At 42.2% G+C, this 17,447-nt stretch overlaps 2 protein-coding genes across 2 annotated transcripts in view; both read right to left on the bottom strand.

The window, feature by feature from the left end:
• Positions 1-1,609, bottom strand: part of klc2 (kinesin light chain 2) — a 15,279-nt gene extending 13,670 nt beyond the window's left edge. The window contains exon 1 of the mRNA XM_027287831.1: positions 1,437-1,609. The gene's annotated coding sequence lies outside the window, so the exon portion shown is untranslated. The remainder of the gene's footprint in view (positions 1-1,436) is intronic.
• A 1,716-nt stretch (positions 1,610-3,325) lies between these two features.
• Positions 3,326-17,447, bottom strand: part of pacs1 (phosphofurin acidic cluster sorting protein 1) — a 55,532-nt gene continuing 41,410 nt past the window's right edge. Inside the window, exons 8-24 of the mRNA XM_019264675.2 lie at positions 15,997-16,056; positions 15,081-15,241; positions 14,379-14,472; positions 12,864-12,947; positions 12,548-12,669; positions 11,369-11,504; positions 10,933-11,037; positions 10,726-10,832; positions 9,266-9,420; positions 9,009-9,119; positions 8,815-8,917; positions 8,693-8,735; positions 8,573-8,615; positions 8,344-8,485; positions 7,990-8,228; positions 7,128-7,247; positions 3,326-7,026 (exon numbers count right to left, since the gene is read on the bottom strand). Coding sequence (XP_019120220.1) covers positions 6,908-7,026; positions 7,128-7,247; positions 7,990-8,228; positions 8,344-8,485; positions 8,573-8,615; positions 8,693-8,735; positions 8,815-8,917; positions 9,009-9,119; positions 9,266-9,420; positions 10,726-10,832; positions 10,933-11,037; positions 11,369-11,504; positions 12,548-12,669; positions 12,864-12,947; positions 14,379-14,472; positions 15,081-15,241; positions 15,997-16,056 — 1,944 coding nt within the window. The 3' untranslated portion in view covers positions 3,326-6,907. The remainder of the gene's footprint in view (positions 7,027-7,127; positions 7,248-7,989; positions 8,229-8,343; positions 8,486-8,572; positions 8,616-8,692; positions 8,736-8,814; positions 8,918-9,008; positions 9,120-9,265; positions 9,421-10,725; positions 10,833-10,932; positions 11,038-11,368; positions 11,505-12,547; positions 12,670-12,863; positions 12,948-14,378; positions 14,473-15,080; positions 15,242-15,996; positions 16,057-17,447) is intronic.

The raw sequence follows: 17,447 nt of genomic DNA on the forward strand, positions 1-17,447 counted from the left end.
AAAAAAAATGGCTGTTCTCCCAGAATCTAAAACCAAAGATGAAATCAAACATCAAGATGATTCACGTCGTCTGCCATTTTCCCCCAAGGCAAGGGGGCGGGAAATGTTGTAGTAGTGATGGGAATTCCGGTTCTTTTTAGGGAGTCAGGTCATTTGACTCACCAAGAAGAGCTGGCTCTTTTGGCTCCTAAGCTTATACCTTTATACTTATATCATAATTCAGCCAGATTTAGCGCTGTTTTGACTTACTGATTTATATGTGTACACATATATATTATGTATATATTCAATACACCCTTTGTATAGTAGTGATGGGAAGTTAGGTTCTTTTTAGGGAGTCGGGTCATTTGACTCACCAAGAAGAGCTGGCTCTTTCGGCTCCCAAGCTTATACCTTTAATAATTCAGCCAGATTTAGCGTTGTTTTGACTTACTGATTTGTATGTGTACACACTTATATTATGTATATATTCAATACACCCTTTGTATAGTAGTGATGGGAAGTTCGGTTCTTTTTAGGGAGTCAGGTCGTTTGACTCACCAAGAAGGGCTGGCTCTGTCGGCTCCCAAGCTTATACCTATATACTTATATCATAATTCAGCCAGATTTAGTGCTGTTTTGACTTACTGATTTGTATGTTTACACACATATCATGTATATATATTTAATACACCCTTTGTATATAGTGTATTGATGGGAAGTTCGGTTCTTTTTAGGGAGTCGGGTCATTTGACTCACCGAGAAGAGCTGGCTCTTTCGGCTCCTTATACCTTTCATAATTCAGACAGATTTAGTGCTGTTTTGACTTATCATTTGTATGTGTACACACAGAGGCGGTCCTGGCTACATTTACGCCCTGAGGGCACCCACTCCATTAACTTGACATGGAAATGAGCGTTATAGAAAACTGGCGAGTTTTCTTTTTTCTTTTTTTCCCCAGGGCGCTTGTGCTCCCTAACATAGATTGCGCCCTGGGCAGTCGCCCACATTGCCCATAGCAAAAACTGGCCCTGTGTACACATATATCATGTATATATTCAATTCAGTACCCTTTGTACTGAAGTATTCAAAAGTACAGACCGTTTTAACTCTCTGAAACTGCTTAATGAATGCACTAACTTGCTTGTAGAACCACTCTGCTACACAAAGCAGATAGAAACACCGTTAAAAACTATAAAAAGCATAGAAATGCTGCCTCTTTCTCACTGAACAGGTGAAAAAGAACAGGTCCTCTTCCACCATGTTGAACCTCCATTTTGTACAATAGCCCAGAACAGACAAACCAAACCCTGAACTAGATATGCCACTTAAGCAATATTAGTAAGCTAAGTATAAACGGAAAAGCGCACATACATTTTTCACAGATTTTTCCATGGACAGATTAGATGGGCCTTCTAAATCCATGAACCAAAGCTAGTGCCATATCATTGACTCACCAGCACAGCTGATGGAGGATGATCCAAACATTTCCAGTATCTCCACGGCATTGTAAAGTCCAAAAGTCAAAAATGTACAGTTTTGAACAAAGTAAAACTAAATGAACAACATGTTTTTATCTAACAGGATATTCCTCTTCAGTCCATATTAATCCACTTTTAGTCTTGAAAAACATTTTCTCTGAGCTCACTGAACTCTGAGCTCAGCTGCACACAAACGAGGTGCACACCTGCGTTAACGAGGCGGTCTAACAGATCTGTAACACACAGAATATTCATTAAAAAAAAGCTGAAATGGTACATTCAGATGTATTACTTTAGTTGACTTCCAGTGGACTTTGGATATTTGTTTACATGTTATATATTTTCAGGATGTGACAATGTGGAGGTGGTGGAGTGATATTTTTAGTGATGAGTCAGGTGTCCTGTCATGCTGATTTGAGCACATCCTAAATGTCTAGTTGACCAATTGCTCGGTTGGATCTACTTGTTGTATAATAAATTCTACACACTGGATCTTTAATGTTATCGCTGCCTCATAAAAACTTTAACAGGTTGTTCACAAGACAGGATGTAGGTGGAAGTGAAGTCTCTTGTTTTGCTCATACTCTTTGTGTTCTGATGTCAGCACAGGCTCCATTCAAAGAGCAAAGAGGGCCTGCTGTGTACCACTGACCCGCTTCACTATTTATTTACATGGTCAGGAGGGAATATGTGAGGAAAAGTCTCACTCAAATTTGGTGTAATTGCAACAGTAACATCATATTTTTATTTCTCATTTGAACTGCAGCTTATTTTAGCTTATATTATTATTTTTCCCTGCAACCTCTTTTGTCCCTTTACTGCAATTATTTGTTCATATTCATTTGTAAATATTAGAATATTTATATATTGCTATATACTAACTAGTTTGTTATAAGGTATATACAGTATTAACAGTATGGATGGAGTGAAATGAATATACTATATGATATATATAAGTGTAAGTTATTCAATTGCTCGACAACATATACAGAATAAACAGCTGGATGTGAATATACAGTATAGATGTGAATGTAAAGAAGCTAAACTAAACATGCTTATATATATTTATATTTATATATATTAAAAACACAAGGCCGAGTTACAAATCAGGAGTATTTTTATTTTAAAAAACAAATGAAACAATAAACACTTCCACTTTTCCATCCCACATCTGTTTGATTGACAAACATAATCATGAAAAAGCAGTACTACAAAACATGTCAAATTAAGACAAAAAAACAGAACTAGAATACAATATAACAAGTACTATCTGATATGTACAAGCATTATAGTTTATTATAATTATTGTTATAGGCAAAAGGCAAAAAAGCTGAAGACTGCTGCTGAAGAAACAATGGCATGTGCAAAATACTCTCCACAAGTCCACAAGCTTAGGGCAGAACCTCATCAAGCAGAAGATCTACTGCTTTTCGTAGGCAAATCCCGTTTCCCACGAGGACAGACAGCAAATGTACAAGCTGTTAAGGGAATGGGGACGATATTAAGATGATTTCAGAAAGCTAAGCTTGTGGAAGCCTGGTGAAGAAGACTCTCTCATCATCAGAGGGACATATATTTAGGACGGTGGAGAGAAAAGACACTGCTGATCACGGACAGAGATTATTGATGGACCAAACAGCTCCTGATCTCTAACCACGACTAGTCAAGGACAGAGGAACCATCGTTAACACCGTCACAAACACACACACAGGTACAGAGGTACAAGGTAAAAACACACAGGAACGAGTTCAAGACTTACGTAGAGAACAACCAGGGTTTTTTTTTTCAAAGAGACTTTTATAAAAACATGTAAATGGTAATGGTGGTGTAAAGGTGACGAAGACGAGAAAAGCTGCAGAGTGTGGCTGTGATTTTAAAAAAAGCATTCAGTTCCTCCAAACACTGAAATGATGACTACAGAACAAGGATCACTTTGTTGTTAACCAAAAAAAAAAAAGACCCCACATATCTATCTGAATGTTATCACAAATGTTTCACATTGTAGTTTTGGCAGTGATTTTGGTTTTTTAATGCCTCTCCTTCAGAAGAATATTTCCAAGTTCAGTTCAACCAGAGAGCCGGACGGAGAGAGTCAGCTGACCTTTAAACTCTCGATGTGTAGGCTGCAAGCGGAAAGAGGCATCGGTACACTATGACGTACAATTTCGGAAAGGTAGTTTAGATTCACATCACTGCGATAAATAGGCTAACAACACTACAAGGCAAAGAGCATTTTGAGTTAGTAGACACAAGATCGTTGACCCTTCGTGGTTACAGTAAAAAAAAAAAGAAAAGCATTTCATTCCAAATTGTCGTGAAACATTTGGAAATATTTGTATTTTCTGAAATTTCTAATTTAAAAATGCAGCACTCTTTCATAATAAAGCATACTTAAGAAAAAAACCTTCTAAGTTGTCACTAATGACTTTATTAAAAAGGTTAAAATTGTACTGAGCGGGTTGCCACATGTTGGTGAAGGATCCCTCCTGTTCCTCATGACCTGTTTGACTTATTAACTTGCACAATCATAGAGCTAATGATTTCATCCAAGCAGAAAAACTTTGTTATAATGATAATATTTAATATTAAAGCAGTACGTGTTGTTTTTTGGCCACTTGGGGGCAGCAGAAACAAGCTGCAAGCTCTAACAAATTATAGTTCAGCTACATTTTAGCTCTAACAAATGTATTTATTTATTAATTATAGTATTATTGGTGCACAATTTGGCAAATTGGTTGACCATTTACACACAGGAACACTATCGTTCATTTGGAGACGTGTTTCTGTCCACCTGCTGTCTATTGCTCACTCTTATTTTAGCTCAGTTTGAGTCTCCACCGCCTCCTGTGGGAACTATTTGTCTCTTTTTAGCTTCCGTGTTCCCCGGCCAGTTTCTAACTTTATTTGTCTGCTGTTTTGGGGCTGGGAAATGTGGTGTACAGTCAGTTCTTAGTGCTTCGAAACAGTAAAGTTGCGGACCCATAAACCAAAACAATGAGCTAAAAGACACTAAAGTGGTCTGTAAACCTGAAGGGAACCGAGGAGTTTGGTAATAATTCTCATTCTCATTCTCAACATGTACTAATTTGACTCATTGTTAATAGAAAAAACGGAAAAGCAACTAAACTAACTAAAGGGATACTTGACTGAAATTTGGCCTCACAACCAGGCAACCCAAAAGTTATTATTCATGCATAATAGCAGAACTTTAATGTGTTTTTGATTATGATTTGTTAATGTAAATAAAGTCATTAGTGGCACATTATAAAGTTTTTCTAAGTATGGGTTATTTTAGAGATGATTGTACTTTTGTTCTTCAGATTTAGTTCACTTTCAGAATGATTGAATGAATTATTTTTATGCCAAAAATGCTTCTTTTTTAAGAGCAAGTATTAAACTTTGGAATGAAATGATTGAGCAACCTCATCGTCAAGTTACAGTACATCAACACTCACTGATATCCAGGTATAATGAAACCCTGTCAGTCAGTCAGTCGGTCTATCAAGCCCTTAACTGGTTGTCAGCAACACGAGTGAAGAAAATCTACAGGTTTCACGATGGGCGCGCTCTCTCGCTCGTCAGACAGCACCGCGTGTGTAAACTGAAGTCAATACATTCAAATATTTGCATGTAATTAACACCAAAGTGAGCTGAGACCAAACAAGAGAGAGAGAGAGCCTTCAGCGTGAAACCTCGCGTCACGTCCAACAGAGAAATGAGCCGAGACGTGCTGCTGACATCACGACTGGAACACTGGAACATCCAAGCTTTCTAATCTAAACAAAAACAGACGTTGGCATTAACACTATTTAAAAAAAAACTAGTTTTGCTAATACTTCACCGGAGATGGAGAGCGTGTTACGATGTAGGCGACACAAGGCTGCATTCCTGGATTCAAACCAATCAAATAATTTCAATTAAAAAGCTGATTTAATTCAATTTGTTTCAGTTTTAGCGGTGGGTGGGTGGATGTTCGCCTTGTGCCAGGCTACAAAGTAAACAAGACGACTCCTGCAGCTTTCACAGCCCAAATTTCTGATCGATCAATGATATCGATAATGACCACATCATCAACACACACACACACACACTAATTACATGCCCTCTGTCACATGATAGAAAAAGTTTTCCTCCTAGTTAGTGATTTTTTTTTCTTGTTGACCACACACACACACACACACACACACACACTCACGTGTTACTGTACACTCACTAATCACCTCACGACATCCTAGAGAAAGCATGAAGCAGACCTGTGCCAACATAACTGAACTTATAATAACTTTTTAAAAATGTTTTAACCAGGTCTGCTGTGAGGAAACAACATTGTGCTTTATTGCAGGTGTTTAAACTCCTTAAATAAAAAATTGGGACTGTTTAAATATGCATTTTTTCCCCCTGTTTGTTTCTGATGTCAAGACAGTTTTATATATTTCTTACCAGCTGTACTCAAACACCCAGATGTGTACTCATAAGTGCATAGCAAATAAGAAGTTGAAGAAGAAAACTGCACGTTACGGTAGCCCCCTGGAGCTCGTCACAAAAACGTACACTATGCATCACGAAACTGCTTTCAAAAGGGAAGTTTGACTATTTTCCACTAGAGCACGATTAAAAAGAGAAAAAAAATACACTTCCCCTTCATAGATATGATTTTTTTCTTCTTTTTTTTTTAAAGGTTTGGCATTAGACATCCAAATTACTTATTCTGGTACAGAAAAAATGTTTTAAATCATATGGAAGCCCTTGAAATATCAGAAAGAAAAGAGAAACCGGGTGTGTTGTTTGAAGGGCGTCGGAGAACTTGTCACATGCAAACCTTTTTTTTTTTTTTATTATTATTTGACATTTTTGTGAGCACGGGAGACTTTTCTTTGTGTTTTCACTGACTCATGCAAACACCGAAGCGTCCCGTCGCGTTCTATTTTTGAGTAACTGTTTCCGGCACATGAGTGGTGGTTAAGTTTTCATGCACGTGGTTGGATCGGGTCTCGAGGTTTGCAGGGGGGGGGTCAAAAAACTTGAAGGGCTTTGAAATCTGTGAGTTGTTGCATGCTGTTGCATTCCATAGAACGGAAACGTAAAATGGCAGTCAGCTAATAATCTTGTGCTGTAAGCCCCTTGTAAACACACACACACACACACACACACACATACTGTACATTCACGTGTGCATGCACACTCGCCACGCACGCAAACACACACCAAAAAAAAAAAGGGGGCGTTAAAGTGACTAGTAACAGCGCTGCACCCCCCCTAACGCCTCCCCTCCTCTTCCTCCTTCCCAAAAGAGAAACTGCAGCCAAAACAAAACCAAAAGGAAGAAACACAGTCCAGGCGCAGAGAGGCGAGGGGGGGGGGGTCTTTGCGCAAAAAAGGTGTGACAGGATCGAGGAAAGTCGAAGGTCAAGTTGGGGGGGGTCAGAGGAGTCGGCGGGTGGTCACCCCTAGGACGGGGGTTTGCTGTAGCCGAAAAGTCCGACAGGTAGGTATTTGACGTGAGTGGGCCACTGGGCGGCGAGCTGGAAGAACTTAACATCGTTCCACTCCACGCCGTCTATGGACACTGCAGGGACACAAGACCAGAACTCAGCCGGGTGACAAGATGACAGAGAGATGAAGTGCTCAAACATTCAGTACAGAACCGCCCCGATCCTCCGGGTTTACCTTTCAGGATGGTCTGCTGCTGCTTGGCGGAGCAGATGAGTCGGCTGATGCCTTCAATGACCTGACTCTTTGAGTCTACATCCTTCTCCTTTGGCTTCTTTCCCAGGAAGATGGTGGGAACTGAAGAGAGGCAGAATGAGAGATGATGAACGGGAAGTGCAGCGTAGAGCTGACTGGATTTATTAAAACACGTCTCCGGATGTGCTTAATTCTTTTTATTTTTTTATTCCACAACTAAGCAACATTGTTCTTTCACTGTTTGAAACTTCTCGTCATAACTAACAACAACAATATTTCAAATGGAAACAATCAATATTGGATCAACTGTAACTTATGATAAATAAAAGATAAACAAAAAGTCCTTTTTTATTTTTTACCCAGTCTTAGTTCAAGGTAACACATGAAATTTTAAAGATTTCTGAATCTTTAAAGGTCAAGCAGCAACCACTGTGAAGTGAAGTCAAAAACTGCAGTTCCTCTTGTCGTCCACTTGAGGCTGGCTCCAGAAGTGAGTCAGTCTCCATAAGTCCCCATGTTTCACAGCAGAAATAAACATGTTTACAGCCTGGTACAAAAAACAGTTTTGGTCTCTGTAGATAATTTCCCCGTTCATGACGACTGTACTGAGGGTGAATTTATATACAACTCACCTGTTCACATTATATTAAGGCTTAAAGTTATAAATAATTAAGAGTGTGGCCACTCTGATTGACAGCTTGGTGCCTTAACAGATGGCTTGTTGAGCACCCAGGCGTCATTCAGCCCGCCTTAGATCTGCAGATGATCCACGTGAGAAACCAGCATATGCTGGTTAGATAATAATAGTATCTTCAAATAATGTCTAGTACATAACTCCTCTCACCTTTCTTGTTCTTCTCCTTGGTGACCACCGTCATGGCCATGGTGCTGACCTGAGCCTGCGGGTCGCTGCTGCCCCCGCCTGGTAGCCTGCTGACCTGCAGAGAGCGGAAGGCGCTCTTCAGCGTGTTCTTGCAGCCCGTGTCGCGTCGCTCGCCCTCGCGCCGCTTGTCGGCCAAGGAGGCGAGCCAGTAATCCACCTGCAGGCCGATGGCGTCCACGCCGTGAGACATGCTGGGACTCCTGCGGGACAGGAAATAAAACAAAATAAAAGCATTGAGCACAACTCGACCTTTATTCGTCTGGCGAACGCTCTGCTGCTGCAGATGTTTTTGTAAGAAGCGTAGCTCAGATTTACCCTTGTACAGTCAGCACGCTGCCCATGGAGGGAGAGGAGGGAGGCGTGGCTGCCTCTTTAATCATCCCCGTGGGTGAGCCGTGAGAGGGGGGAGACGTGGAGGGGACAGCCAAGCTCACCGCCACGCCCTCTTCTATATCTCCTTCACGAAAATGAAGTGATCACGTTATAAACAGCTGAATCGAATCAAATGATTTTGTGACTTTGTGTGTTCAAACAGTTTCCTCACCTGTCGGAGAAGGACCGGACTCGATAAGACCGACCTTCACTACCTGGAAAAACAGAAGTGAGGTGAGCAACATGATCAGCTGTGATCTACGTTAGATTTAAAGCTGGATTCAAATCTTACCCCTATGAAGGGAATAAACTTCTGGTAGGAGTCTTCATCTCGCCTGGAAAGACAGAAACAAGAGAGAGTGTTAGAGAACAGAGTGTGTGAGACAGTCTGTTTGTGTTTGTGTCCGTACTCACGTCCTGTGTTTGCAGGTGAGCATGGCCTCGGCGATGGGCAGCTGGTGTGTGACCGTGGCGCCGCTGATGTACTGTGTGATTCGTGCCGCGACATCCAACTGATCTGAGAGGAGACAGAACGACGAGATTCACCCAAAACAATCACCCCGCCGAGTCCGCATATGTTCGCCCTCAGCATGACGGGCAGTCGGTACCTGTCTGCGGAGGCTCGGATCGGCTGAAGACGTCTCTCCACGCGCCGTCCAGGAAGGAGGAGCTGTAGCGGTTGTCAAGGGCGCCGAGGTGCTTGGCAACCGGATGGGAACCTGTCGGAGACGGAAAAAAATCATGCACGCTGTCCCAAAAACATCGCTCGAGTTCCCCTCCGTCTCATAAAACCTTGCCGCAGCGTGACTCTGCAAGAACAACAGCCTCCTAGTCACCATGGAAACACAAGCGGACGCTGTCTTACCCAGAGGGACGACCAGGAAGCGCATGTGGTTGAGCCAATCGGACGTCTTGTTGGCGAGCTGAGTGACAAAGAACTGCAGGATGGCTCCCAGGTAACTCTGGCTGCCGACCGCCGCCACCTTCACCGCTCTGGGCATGGATGAGTTACAGTTACAGCTACAGAGGCAAAGATGGAGAGAGAGGGTGGTGTTATTGTTATATTATGGTGTGGCTGTGTGGAGGTGTATCCACTGGGACTTCATTATAATGTCTCATCCATAAAAAGGAAGATTAAACAAGTAGAAATTCCTCAAATTCAACCGGTAGGAGGTCTAAACCTTCTGAAAAATCTGAAATTTAGCATGTTCAGTTGTTGGAGAGGAGGTCCTCTCTGAAGAGCTGGAGGTCTTCAGGAGGTTTTTGGAGGAGGTAACATATGTCTGTATTCAAGTAGGTGGAGAAGTGGAGGCTACTTTTGTAGGCGAGCATTAGAGATCTGAATTTAACGCGGGCTGCTACAGGTGGAGCTCGCTGATCAGCGGGGTAACGCGACCTCTTGGGTTGATTGCCGCGTTCTGGATCATCAGAAAGGGTTTCACTGTGCAGTTATATTAAATAAAATTTTAATTTTAACATTAAATTTCTTAATTCGCTCAAAGATTTTCAAGTCAGAGGCATAAAAAACAATTTAAACAATTAAAGCGTTAAAAAAAATTAACACAATTAACGTGGTTTTGTTTACTTCCGGTGGCGGCTGACCCATAACCTTTGGTCACATGCACGGTCAAACATCTATCCTAACTAAAGGAGAGTCTATGGCTTAAAAATTGATAAAGATGGAACATTTTATTTTAAAAAGTTGCCCAACAAAAACAAGGCAATTTGCACAGTTTGCAAAGCTGAATTTAAATTCCACAGAAGTAACACGACTTTAACATATCACCTCAAAGCAAAACACCCAGTCTACACTACAGGAGTGTGGCACTCGTCAGTATATTTCCTCATTCTGGCTTTTTTCTATTTGCACTGTGCATATGTGCACCTTAAGCCAATAAAATGAATGAATTTAAATATACTTTCTCTGTGTTTATTCTACATTAATTTGATCATTTTACATAAATAAATATTCATTATAAGCTTCAGTCTCAGAAAAATGCATTTAATTTATTGATACATTTATTGATAGATTACAGAATTTTTTTCGATTAATTAGTTTCGATTGACAGCCCTAATTTATACCAGATTCTTTATCCTCTATTTTTCTTTATATGCTTTGGCAGAGGAGAGAAATAAAAACATAAGGGAGATATATATATAGATAATATTTTATTTAGAGGATATAAAGTACTGTTCTGGCATAATGTGGAGTCATGAGGAGGAGGCAGAGATGTGGAGGATGGAGCAAAACAAACAGGGTCAAACGTAGGACAGCAAACTACTCAGAGGACGAGTCATCGCGAGCGGGCCGAGCGTTTAACTCACAACTTCTGGATGCGTGTGAGCACGGCCGACAGCACCGCCTGGATTTCGGCCACCGAACACGTGCAGACCACCGGGTGTCTCTTCACCTGGAGCTGCTCTGCGACATACTGCAAACACACACACACACACACACCAAGAGTGTGAGAGAGATGTTTGATGGGAAATACAGACACACACACACACACACACACACTCTCTCGGTCTTACCTGCCCTTGCCAGTCAGTGCCGTTGACCAAGATGAGGCTCTCCGGGAGAGCCGAGTCCGACAACAAAATCTGGTTCAGCTGATCGTACACCACCTTCCTCAGGAGCTACACACACACACACACACAGAGTACATAAACCGCCCCACAGCAATACACACACACACACACAGAGTACATAAACCGCCCCACAGCAATACATTTACTCTTCGGATGAGTCAGCAGCGCATACATAATTCATCTCTGAGCTCTGGGCGAGTCATAGATTATCAGGATGCATTATTTACTTTGGAAGGAGACAAGAAAGGAGTCGGTGGAGGGAGACTGAACAAAGGCAGCAAAAAGTGTAAATCCCTCTGTGGGAGTACTGATGAACAACGTGATTTATTCGCATACGCTCGGTTAGAACGGTGCTGCAGACTTTAAAATACTAAGTTACCGGCGTGCTGTGTCCGAGCTCCGGGGATCTCTCCGAGTCCGAGCTGTTGGTGCGTTCGCTCAGAGGTTTGGACAGCTGTCTCTCCTTCATGGGAGTGCTGATTCGCTTCTGTCTGGGCGTGTGGCCTCCGTCCAACCTGAGAATGAGAAACAAAAAAAGCTCAAATGACTTCACGTATAAGTGCAAAATATTCAACGTCGACTTTCTGTCTTCTGGGACACCAAACAATTACAGCTTGCTGTCACGTACGAATGTGGATGATTGTTTTGTTGGGCGATTACACGAAGGCCGACCTCAGCAGTCGAATGCTCCGATTCAGCAGATCTCGTGAAGTTTAGGAGCCGCAGCTGAATTTAAACTAAGGAGGAAGAATTAAGAGGCCTCGGCCAAACTCTGGAGGAACGTCAGTATTGATTCTCTTGTTTTACTGGGAGCCAATAAGGGAGGCGAGAAGTGGAGCGATGTGAGCTTGATGACTTGTTAACGGCCTCACCGCTGCATCCTCAAGACGAGCTCATGTCGAGTGGATGATGTCATTGTAATGCAGTTTATTGCAGTTTTACGCTGTGCGGAAAAATGTGTCGATGATACAGTCTGCTGAGAAATCAGCCGAGTCGTGGGTCGACACGAGTTTCTGTGAAGGACGGTGTCTTTGTTGAGACGGCGCTGCAAGTTATTCATGTTTAAAGATTATTTTTTTGGCTTTTTATGCTTTTAATGATAGGACAGCTGAAGATAGACAGGAAGCAGAGAGAGGGGGAGTGACACGCAGTAAATGGCCGTCTGATGCGGGGCCAGCTGCACTGAGGACTATAGCCTCCACACACGGGGCGGCCGCTTAAAGTTATTCATGTTTAATAAATCATCGTTCAAGTTTGCCTTGTTTTGCATCGTGAAGATTGGATTAAGCTGACGGACAGGAGGCAGAATTAGATGTAGTTCACAGTGGAGAAAGGTTGAGTTGATTGTATTAGTCAGTTAAAATTACGTGTCTTGCTTTGATTCTTTGATAGGGAAAGAGCAAAAGGAATAAAACATGGATACTTTGCTGATTTTAGTCAACAGACAGTTCATGGAAGTGTGTTTCATTTCTCAGAACGAGCGACCGTGATCTTGATTATGAATAAGAGCGCTCAGACATAATTGGATATCTACAAGTGTGGGTTTTTGATTGGTTACCTTGGTGACGGCATGGCCTGGGTTTCACTTTTGCTGCTCTTCAGGGGCGTACGGGGTTTCTCTGCCACTGATACCATGATGCAGGGGCCCAGCTCGGCAAACAGCTCCTGATCCGTTAGCTCCTACACACACACACACACACACACAAAGACAAAGTATCAGTGTCAGAGAAAGAAGATACTGGCACCGCCATCTCTGACACTTCATCACTTTTTTTGGGTCTCCTCCGTCTCCCTCGATCTGAAGTGATGACACACTCTGCTTCACACGCAATCAGACGTTGTTTTTTTATTTATTTGTTTTTAAAGAGTCGTACCAGTGTGTCGGTCTCGGACAACGCCTCCTCCAGGTTGCGGCTGCGGGACGGTTTCATCTTCTCTAGAGGAGGCTGCTCCCCCTGCTGGAAAGACGAGGGGGCGACAGTCAGAAACATCCTGTCCAATCGAAAAATAACAGCAGCTTCTTTCGCGTGAATAAACTGGATTCAAACTAATTTACTGGGATTAAATCAGACTTCTTTTTCCAGTTAGTGTGCAGACACCAGTGACCACGTTTAAAAAGGTTTACTTCAGCGTGAGAGACTGCAGCACAGAGACACACACAGTGAAATCCATTCAGAGCGGCGTGATTAAACACACTTTTTATTGAGCAGATGGCGGCTGTCAAAGAGCTATTGGATTTCTGCTCCATTAAGGAAACGTTTCTGAAATGTTATGTTTGCACGATGCTTCCTCCCCGCCGGGCGATTTCCATGGGTTTCAGATTCTGGATGTTTAACACATCAAGTTGTTTTAAAGCTTGTGATCGTTTTATGTTGTATTATTACACGATTTTATGTCACTGTTTGACTGTTTTATTATCCTAGAAATTAGTATTTTACTTTAGTGAATAAAGTCACTTTGATTTCTGTACCACAGGATGATGAGCAGCCTAATCATGGACTTCTGTAGCACCTTTCTAGTCTTCCTTTTACACTACATATGCCAACTGCTCGTCAGTTTTTGGGAGCTACACGTTCACAATCTCAGGGAGCAATTTGCAGTATCTTGTCAAAGGAAACTGAAGGAGCCAGAGATCAAAGCGCCGATCTTCTAGATTAGTGGATGACCCGTGTTATCTCCGCGATTACGAGGTATACCACCGTAAATTTAGATTCACAAGAAGCTAAAGGAGAATAAAAAATTATAAATAAAATTACATATTTGTACAAAAACCCCAAAAGGTTTGGTTCAGATTAAAAGTTTGGTTAATGTACGACAGTTTTAGGTTAATAATCCATTCCTCTATTATCTGTACCCACTTGTCCTACTGACTGCATAATCTTTGGCTTGTACCCGGAAAGAATGCTAATCTCTCTTAATCTTTACTTTAACTTTCACGCCTCATAAATTGCATATAGTGAGCAGGTCAACCATCTATTAATACTAAAAGGAAACCATTGTCAAGTTATTCATTTGACTGTGTAGCAGGAATGTGTTTTTTTTCCTGCTTTTATAAATTAATAACCACGTTGCCGTCCTCAGATTTAACTTGTGAGTCCTTTGGGGTGTTTAAAAATGTTGATAGAAAAGCAGCTCACAGAGGTTTTATAGTGTAGAAATCATTTCCGTAACAAAAACCTCGATTCAGGAATAAGTCATGCATAGAAAAGTAGCCACAGTCGTGTATTTCAACCTTTAACGTGCGACTTCTGCGCACAGTTTTAAAGTCAGGCGTCCTTTAAGGACAATAAATTCTTACTGCCCTCTTCTCTCAGCAAGCGGTTCAAGGTTTCCTTGAGTGCCACACACTAACGCTCGTGTATGTGAAATTCCCGACCTCGGTTACTCACCGGGCTGAAAGTGTCTCGGCCCAAACTGCCTTTGCTGTTCAGGCTGCCGATCTCCGTCTGAGAGCTGGACTGAGACATTCCCTCGAAGAACGGCCTGACACGGGGAGACACAAGAAAGCTTATCAAACAGCGAGAACATTCGGACTCGACGTGGTTGGAGAAGCGCAGGTGTTACTGAAGACAGTGATGCAGGATGCTCTGACGCAGCTAAACAGGAGTCAGCCTTCGTTCCTTTTATTATTCACAGCTGAGCTTCTCCTACTGTGAGAAAATAAATATCTTTTGTTATCTGAGAGGAAACAAAGAAGCAGAGTATGAGTCTACCACGTTTATTTATTTATATAGCTCCATCATAACCATCGAGTCGTGCTATCACATCTTGAGGCCCAACAGATCTTTAAAATGGTTTTTCTGTGTGGATCATTGACTTCTAAAGAACATTTTTTGACTCTTTCATTGGATCAGATTTTAAAAAAGTAATAACAAGGATCACAGGAACCCCCAGCCGCCTTTCTTTCTTTAAAAATAAATGTTTTGCAGTTTGATTTTTCTTGTAAACCTCAAATAACCTTTAAAAGATGTGAGTGCGATGAGCTGTTTTCACCAACAGAGGGGGCTCTGAATTGGAGCAAAAGTGAGTCAGTGTTGCAGGTACTGCATGAGCGTGTTTACAGAGATGTGTGTATGAGCCCGTGCTGTTACCGTAGTTTAGGTTTGGGCGTGCTCAGGATGCTGTCGGTCTCCTCCATCTCCGGCCCGCTGTCACTCGGGTTGTACATCTCCAGACTGTCGTAGAGCTCGTCCAGGTCTTCCTCCACCTCCTGGATCTGCTCCCTCGACACATGCTCCAAGCCAAAACCAACCTGGACGAGACAAAGAGGAGACACGTGACATTAAAAACTGATCTGGATCACGCAGCTTTGATTCGGTTCTCGTCAAAAAAGGCTCCGCAAGTTTAGAGACTTCACACGTGGTGAAAAGTAAAAGTGAAAGAAGAGAGATGTTTACATGTCATACTGAGATACTGAGTGTTTATTCTGGGATATACACTGACGTTATTCGTCATGCATGAACACTGAGCAGGTGAAAAACACCAGTGACCCCTGTTTCCATCCCGGGGGTCCCTGTGGATACTGTTGAGGAGTATAAGTACCTGGGGGTATACTTGAATAATAAGTTGGACTGGACTAGAAACACAGAGGCTGTCTACAAAAAAGGCGACTCTTCTTCCTAAGGAGGCTGAGATCCTATGAAAAAAGACGTGTAGCGCTAAAACACAAATTTAGGCGACAGAAACGCAAACCACGTCCAGACAGGAAACACACACACATAAATACACACCCAAACAAACAAACTCTGTGTGAGATCAAACACACACATTTAAGTGGAATGACTCCAGAAGCAAATAAACACATCAAACACACACACACACATTTCTATTTTGATCGACAGTGTTTAGTGTTTCTTTGAGCTGCCGGCTGAATCTCACATGTCTCCCACACACACACACACCTCTGTGGGTCTTCAAATACTGGAAATACACACTCTGAACCTCGCACATGAAGTGTGGATGTGTGATACGAGGCCACAAGATAAGAAAAGTGAGAACAGCACCTACCTCATCGGTGACTTTAAACCTTTTCAGCAAGGCAACGAACTTCTGCTTGATGTTTGGTTGCTGCGGAAGAAAGAAAAAAAACATGAGGCGTTCGAGGAGATGGATGTTCACATCTGTGCGTGTGATGGACGGAGGGGATGTATGGCGGAGAAAGAGATGACAGGAGGGAGGATAGAGCGGCAATTTACCGAGCTGTCTTTTCACGCTTGGTGACTCAAAACAACAGCAGTTAACGGATACCGCGCCGGGGCATATTTCTGTATTTGTCACATTAAGCAAAAAGCGCAATCTGTGCAGATGTTTCTGCGAAAGGCTCGAGGTGTGACTGCGTCTCGTGTTATTAAACTGGAATATGTGCGAGCGTGTGTGTTATTGAGGTTATCGAGTCGACTCCTCCCTCCGCAGATGTTCGCCTCAGTGACAAAGGGTTGTTTGTTTATTTAACGAGCCGAGAAATGAAAGGTATGGTACATGAAAACATTTATTAAAAGAGACTCAGCTCTTCAAATATGCTTTTCTCTGAATCTTTGACATTCATTGTGTGTACATGACCTTTAAAAAAAGAATGTAACTGTTGGCCAGACATTTATTTTTTCTTTTAACCTACAATAACTCCTTAAGGGGGCTGTGGAAACAAGTTGTGACACTGACCTTTTAAGTTGACACTAAAAGGCAACACTGGCTCTCTTTTAGCTCCATTTTTGGTCCCTACCGACTCCTCTTTAGCCGCTAAATGCTCCACCATGTTCAACGGCGGGTCGCCAGCTGTGTCTTTCTGCTGTTTGCTGCCGAGCTGTAGGTTTTCAGAGCTTTGTTGCTGTAAACGGCTGAACACTCGTCTATAAGAGCGGTGAGAATAAACCCAAAACAGAAATGTTGTGGTTGTGGAAACTTGCTATAATACAACAGGTGGCTTGTTGAGCAACCAGGCTTCATTCAGCCTGCCTCAAGTCCACCAATGATCATCGTCTTTGCCAATTTTTAGATTATCACAGCACGTCAACACACTATAATAGTCATATTGTTCGTTCTTATGTGTGGGCTCTATTCACATTGCTGGCAGCATTATGAGGCATCAGGCATGTTTGCAAATGTAGCCGATGAAAGTGACCTTAACTCATTTTCCTGACAGAGAGAGGAAGTTTGTGGGGGGGGATCCTGATGGTTGTTGACAGAATGAAACATGAATCAGCTGATACCTTGTAATTGGACATCACCATTTGTTCCGTCAGTGCAGGATAACGTGTAGCAGTGCGTCGGTGTGGACGAGCCGAGCTTTCAAAATGCTCATTATTATTTTTATTGTTACTTTAATTTATCCGCTTTTCCTGATGAGTAAAAATGGGCAAAAATCAATAAAACAAAAGACTCTAAAAATCTGCAGTGTGAACACTTTATTTTTTATGCTTATTTAAAAGGATTCTGGTGTGTAATCAGCAGCTCATTTCTCT

Source organism: Larimichthys crocea, chromosome XIV (genome assembly GCF_000972845.2).
Source record: "Larimichthys crocea isolate SSNF chromosome XIV, L_crocea_2.0, whole genome shotgun sequence".
NCBI lineage: Eukaryota > Metazoa > Chordata > Actinopteri > Sciaenidae > Larimichthys > Larimichthys crocea.